This window comes from Oryza brachyantha, chromosome 1 (assembly GCF_000231095.2).
Source record: "Oryza brachyantha chromosome 1, ObraRS2, whole genome shotgun sequence".
NCBI classification, from domain to species: domain Eukaryota; kingdom Viridiplantae; phylum Streptophyta; class Magnoliopsida; order Poales; family Poaceae; genus Oryza; species Oryza brachyantha.
In genome coordinates this window covers 12,728,073-12,735,318 of record NC_023163.2, presented here as the reverse complement: position 1 = coordinate 12,735,318, position 7,246 = coordinate 12,728,073, and the positions used below count along the sequence as shown (strand labels likewise).

Below are 7,246 nucleotides of genomic sequence, written 5' to 3'. Positions count from 1 at the left end.
TACCATGTGTAGCGAACTTATATTTCTGCAAGTTGACATGGTAATAATGTTTTCTATTGTATGCCAGTTGACATGTTAGCAATGAGAAAACATTTAGAAACACCTCACGTAACTTCTATCCATATAGGGTGATTTGATATTGTCTCACGAACTTATATTTACTGCTAGTTAACATAGCAACGAGAAAAACCTTAGAAATACATCTGGCGTGGTATTTATGTATTTGATAGTGAATTGACATCATGGGTTGTGAACATATATTTTTAGCTTGGTACGATAAAACTTTGGAAACACATGATACGCAACCTTTGTGTATATAAATGTGACCGTTTTTTGTATGAGTTAATAGTATAAAGACAATGAAATTAATAGTAGAAAATATAATTTAGAAATGTAAGATGATGACATCTGCAGTTGCTGAATATAGCGTAAAAGCCAAGGAAAAAAATAGGAATAATATAACTTGAATAATTGGTCTTGTTTTTTTAATCATAGATTATTCTTAGTTTTTGCCCACACGCTTCCAAACTGCGTTTTATGTAATTTCTATATGCAAGTTCATCATCTCACCTTTATAAATCATCTTTATAAAGCAAATTTTTATCTATATAGTTTGTAATTCCATTATATATAGCATTGAATAGCTACCATAAGATCAAAATAAAAAATCTGTCCACAAGAAAGAACACGACAATACCATGTTCTGTGTAGTTTTTTGTTAGCCTCTTGGTTTTACGCCCATTTACCAAAGTTAATTATTCCTTTATCAAACGGCTAAACAATTCTGTGTTGTAATTTTTTAACACAAAAAATTTAACCAAATAACTACAAAAATAAATAATATTTCATCTCCATATAGAAAAAAGAAACACAGCCTAAGTACAAAAATCTCTGGACTGAGTGACGAGAGGACACGAGTCAATCATTCGATGCGTCACTTTTACACCATCAAAACAAAGGTAGGGAACTTATAAAAGATAAACAACCCCATCTTTTGAGTTGGGGGTTATAACCAAAATTTAAATTTCTAACTTTGATTTTAAGATTTTATTTTCTAGATTTTAAGATTTTATTTTCTAGCTTTCGATACGGAAATGTATATAAAAGTTTTATTTACAAATTATTTTCCAGTTTCAAATGCCGTTTGTTTTTTTTCATCAATAACCCTAAAGACGAGAGTGAAAAGGTTGATCCAAACATCATTTTGACTGTCAAAGCCAGAGATATAGTTTACTAAAACTTTAACATAAAAAATTTGCGGTAATGCAATCAACAAAAACGCGTCAACCGCACATCAATAAAACGGTGATTTAACATAGATCATAGATCAAGGCTCTTCTGGAAGCTAGCTCAGCATCTAGTTATTTCTCGCATGCTCTATTAATCAAATGCATGCACAACCATGTCGCGGAGGATGCTCCGTGATCTAAACACAGCTGGTTCTCCAAGTGAGAGTACTACGGTAGCACTGATCATGCTCTTTCTTCCCGTCCACGCTTCGAAACCTTGTACTGACCAAACACTGCTGCTCTAAATGCCAGGATCAGCAGATTTTTACATAGTTCCACTTTTCTTTCTCAACAGATCAGCTCGACGTTTGGCCTCTCTCTGTGCTGTCTGGACATAAAATTCAGCCCCAAGCATGTCGTTTATCTCAAAATTTGATGATACACTTGCTTCAGCAGTCTCAATTATCAGTTCGGCGGTTAAAGTGAATCCCAGAGCTGAAAGCACACGCACAGCATTGCCAAGCCGGCAAATATGTCTCCTCGTTTCTAGTGGTGTGAAATTCTCCACTTCAGCACTCAAACTTGGCTTATCTTCCATAATATTAATGTTTTGACCAACCACAACATGCTCGCCAACCCAGATGAATCCATTACAACCAAGAATCAAGTCAGCATCATATTGTTCAAGGTGGTGGAAATGCTGCTTCCGTCGTTTTACCAAGTATGCAGGTACTATGAGCAGTTGACCCCTCTCAAGCTGCAAAATAAGATCAGAACAAGAAACAGTAACAATCTAGTGTTGAATGTAATATCTTTTGAATTGAAAAGGCAATTGTGTAACTAAAGCAGTCACACTTGAACTACCAAACTAACATCATTATCAACTTGAGGAAAACTAGGTGTCAAGACTTAAAAACACATTCCTGCTTGAACTAGATATAAATCTCCTTTGCATATATTATATGTTGCTTAACTAGTTAGAACTTTCATTACATTGTATGTTCCTGAACTATATATAAACCTTCTTTGCTTGCTTGGAATATAAATATCAAACTACTGCACGCATAGCAGCAGTGGACATTTAAATGGAACACATTCATAATTTAAGGCAACATAATCTTCATTATCAGGGCACTGGAAAATAATAATAGTTCACAGAGTGGTTGTTCTGGCATCTACCTTTCCATACTTTTGACTCCGCGCTTGTAGGTGCAGAGATCCATCATGTTGGAAACCACGAACTTCAGCCTGGTAATTAATTCCATGAAAGAAGGATGTCATTTAAAAAGTTATCCAAAAAGGAAAACTAGTATCAATGCCCAAATGTAAACAATACTATATAAACAAGAAATTCAATTTCAAATATGATAGGCCCCTGTGGTAGAAGTAGAATAGTAGATAGAGAGAAGGGAAATTGAAACTTGACATCAGAACCAAACAAAAGGTAACAAAATAGAAAATGCTTAATTGATATATCCTTTTGTACCTGCAGACAAGTAAATGAAGTGCTCAAATGCTTACATAAATTATAACAATAGAACCCTGTGCTGTAATACAGTGAATGATGCTCGCAGACCATTCAGCATATGTGCAGAAAAGGTAAATAAGAAACATAATGCAGTTTCTATAGCAAGCTTGTGTAAAGACTCATAAACATCAAAAACCAATGATTCCAGATAACAGGGAAAAATCAATGTTGCCAGGTGATTTTCTATTACAGTGGAAAAGGGACAGACGTGGACAGTATAAGTTATTAAAGTGCAGCATCTGATTAACAAGGGGACAATAGCTGCCTATTATGCTAAAAATTGCCATCAATGGAAAGATGTCAAACATGAGCAGAAAAAAATTATCCAGAACTAATTAATGCATTTAAAGAAAAAATAGTGTTAAAAAAATGTACCAAGTTGAACTGCCTGTTGAATTAATGCATTATTCATGAAAGTTTGCTGCTAGAAGAAATAGAATTAAAAAGGCGGCTACCATAAAACCATTAGTAAAACATGGTTTTGATAGATGACGAATTGAGTACATTTAAATGGGCAGGTTAAATTGGCACTCAATAGGGGCGCTGGATTTACGACTCAACAGAAAGTAACTGATAACTGGCTGCTAAATACACATGTATACTTGATTTTCCACTTTCACCATTTTGTTCATGCTATCCCTCCAGGTCAACTTAGAAGGGGTTTTGCAGATCATTAGTTATGTGTATCTATTGAGAGGCACATTATCATTTACCTTCTAAGGAGTGGAAGATACCCAAGTACACATTTATTGAGTGGCAAATAGTCAATTCCCGCTATAAAAAACAAATCAATTCTAGCACCAAACAAGTTAATCCTTCTACCTTCAGAGAGAAAGGGCAAGTAAAACACTTACACAGATAACATCGTTTTCTTCAAAAATGCTCCGCATATTAAGTTCATCAACAGCAGTTCTCCTTCTCTAATAGTGGGGAAGGGAAATATGCATTAGTTAGAATACTTAAAAGCAAGAAAATAAATAAAGAAATCTGTAATACTTAATATGTATATTTTGTTCATTTGTTTCTTTGAACATGACAAAAACATGTAAGCTGTTTGTATAGTGTATAATTTCCAAAAGTGTTCTATAGTGCCATCTATTCAATCAACACCCACCTAGACTAACACTAGCGCATACAGTATGGACCCTGATGCACTAGCACACATGTCACCATGTTTCTTCACACTTGTATTTTTTCTCTGGTAATTTACATGCAAATCGCCAAATTGGTTGAGTACTCCAGGTATATTATTCAATTACAATGCTGATCTTGAGAGTGCTTCTATCTTTATAACTCTAGGTTAAATGAAATAGAATACTTTTCTTTGTAGGGAGAATTCAAAATTTTAAATGGAATAGTCATCTTTCAACAATGCAGAGGTTAGACTTCCATGTGAAACAAAATAGCTTTCAATGAATTCAATGTTTAACATATTTAAAAATACTAGAAAAGGTGCTTCAACGATGTTGAAGTCGTGAAATATCCTTTGATGTAGTACTACTCAGTATTTATCTTCCAGACTGGTATAACAGAACAATGTATCTGTGTCTGGCCATCTGACATCCACAAACTTTGGATATTATAAGCCTATAAGATGCAAAGAGAAGAAAACCGTACCTGAATTCCATCAGGTAAATTCATAGAGGAAAGCATCAAAACAGCATCTTGGCTAAAATTTATCTCCAACCTCCAGCGTTTAGGTGCAAGCTTGAGGGAAAAAAACACAGTAGGTTATTTATCTTTTGTTCAATATATTTGCAGTACATGGATGTTGATTGTTGAACTGGCATGATAATAAGATAACAATAGCTACCAGATTTACCAAACACACTGGTCATTCAAGATGGTCATTTAACCAGAATAGTATTATCGAACATAGGGTGACTCCAATCTATGCACATACTATCAGGACAGTTTAAAGTATAAACAAATTAATATATCAGCAATGTTTACCTAAATATAATCAAATGCAAAAAACTCACGATTTTATTATCAATAAAACGATAACTAGGCATGTAACACATTCCTAAGACAAATCATACAAAGAATGTCCAAAGGGTGGCGTAAAGCACAATTGTCAATACCTCAATAACACGACCAACTATGATATCACCAACCTCTGGCTTATACCTGAAAAGGTAAGAGAGAAAATGAACTAAGCTTTGACAAGCTCGTTCAGATGAAGCTCCCACCCCTCACTTCCTCTCCACCAATAGAAATCATACAAACAAACACAGTATTCTTATAATCAGATTGGCCAGACATTCAACATCAGAAACCACATTGTAGTAAAAAAAGCAGCTCGGACATTGTATTTGGGTGGCAGAACACAGTACGTTGTAAAGTACTACAATTCAAAGTATATCCCTTCTCTAATTCAAAGTATATCCCTACCATGAAGAAAACTCAATTAATTCAAAAGGTTGTAATGACTAATACCGGTCATTTCCACAACCGAAAAAAAATCTACAGTTTGATCCGGTGAAAATTACAAGCTCAGAACAATTCCCAGCTGCAGCACAGTATATGATTAATTTCTTAAAACTTCAAAGTACCTTGAGTGCTTTGAAACTGAAAATCTCCATCCTGTATCCATCAGTACATCTACATCAACCCCACTAAATCTACTGATTTAACCCTTAGATCATTTAACGAAACAAGTCCTGTAAGAAAACCTCCAGGGAAAATACCACTGTTTTGCCAGAGTTATCCAATGAAGGAGCACAAAAATGAACAGCTTTTCAAGATCCATAAGAAAATGGACAAAATCAATGGAAATCGATACTGTCATACGGCAGTAAATCCGATGGAGGAGAGCGAGTACCTTGCCCTAAGTGTGCGCACGTAGACCAGCTTGTTGACCCGCTCAACCACGCCGCACAGCGTCGCCACCACCTCCCCGTCCTGGTCCGACGTCCCATGCCCCCTGCGAGCACAGAGGGACGAGAACCCAATCAGTCCAAGCCGTACTACGTACGAAACACACCAAAGGGAATACAAGATTAGGAGGGGAGGAAGTGTTTGTTCACTTGAGAATGTTGTCCTCGTCGTTGACGGGGATGGTATCTGCGACGGAGACGGCAGCGGCGGACGTGCTGGCTGGGGCGATGGTCTGTAGCTCGTGGAGCGCGGCATCGAGGCGGACCTTCTGGGTCTGGTTCAGCGAGAGTTGGAGGTCTCTCATGGCACCCCGGGGCCTTGCGAGCACACGGGTAGGCAGAGAGAGCGAAGTAGTAAAGGGTGGCGCCGCCGAAGGGGAGAATATCAGCAACAACAAACCCTAGCGAAACTTGCCCAAATCCTGGAGGGTTCTGCCGGTCTCAAGGAACACGGTGGCGATTAGGCAAGGGGGCCCAAGGGTTTCGAGGTGCGGTGTCACTGGAGAGTGGGAGGGGGACCGGAGCCTCAGGGTAGGGATCAAACGGTCGAAAACTAGTTCTATTGGGTTTAGCATATTCGTTTTTATATTTTTTTAATCAAAATCAAAACAGGAAACTCAAAATCAGAATCGGAAACTCCGATATGAAAACATAATCGAATATCATCAAATATAAATACGAGGTGAATACGAATCGAAACGAATACAGTTACGAATATTAATCAGAACATAAAAACCTTTCAACCTAAGCTTCATGGTCATTAAAGAAATATAACTTATTATTTTTTAATATGAGTATGTAACTCATTGTGTGATACCTGTAGTAGGGGTATCCGAAGACCACACGAGTACGTACGGTCAAAGGGGTACTGAATAGGAATGGGTACGTACCGGATTGCATGCCGTGTACTTCGGATCCGAATTGTAACCGAAGTAGGATAGATCTTAGTCTTGTTAGATTAGAATTCTGCTATATCTGTAACCCACCCCCACTATATAAGGTGGTACGGGACACCCCTTTGAGGGCACGGAGATTCATCTACGCAATACGATCGTCAAATAGGAGTAAGGTATTATCTTGTACAGTCGAGAGCTTGAGCCTGGGTAAATCGTCTCCTTCTTCTTCATCTTACCCATCGAGTTCCAAGCCCAATAGCCACCCTATAAGTTTATTGCCGACATCAATCGTCGACAGTTGGCGCGCCAGGTAGGGGTGCGCTATTTTTTTTCTCTCTGAGGTTCTTTTTAGTGAAGCTCGATGGACTTCAACTCCAACATCATGAAGAGGAAGTTTTTGCCGGGTTCGACTTTCAAGTTCGGCGACATCCGGCTTCAAACCGATCAATTCAGTGCACTCTCGTACACCGACTCGAGCTCCTCCGACTCTGACAAAAAGGTTTGTCGGTTCGAGCCCGACATGAAGGCATTAGATCAAACCCAGATCCAATCTGGGTCGCATGATATTGAGATGTCTTCTCCTAAGTTGGCCGACCGACGGGCTGCTCAAGACATCGCCCCGATGGAGTTGGAGACCAACCTCGCGGTAGCACCGGCTCCTTTGGTCGGTACTTCTGAGGCTCGTAGCAGCACCGAAAGTTTCATGCCACCAAG

At 38.2% G+C, this 7,246-nt stretch overlaps 1 protein-coding gene across 1 annotated transcript; it reads right to left on the bottom strand.

Moving 5' to 3' along the window:
* Window positions 1-1,166: 1,166 nt before the first annotated feature.
* Window positions 1,167-6,348, bottom strand: LOC102717759 (exosome complex component RRP4 homolog). Its single transcript, XM_006645856.3, has 7 exons — window positions 5,787-6,348; window positions 5,582-5,683; window positions 4,842-4,887; window positions 4,375-4,464; window positions 3,612-3,677; window positions 2,409-2,477; window positions 1,167-1,986 (listed from the first exon to the last, which is right to left on the bottom strand). Exons 1-7 carry the CDS (start codon window positions 5,939-5,941, stop codon window positions 1,555-1,557), a joined length of 960 nt encoding a protein of 319 aa, XP_006645919.1. The 5' UTR covers window positions 5,942-6,348; the 3' UTR covers window positions 1,167-1,554.
* Between the last annotated feature and the right edge of the window lie 898 nt (window positions 6,349-7,246).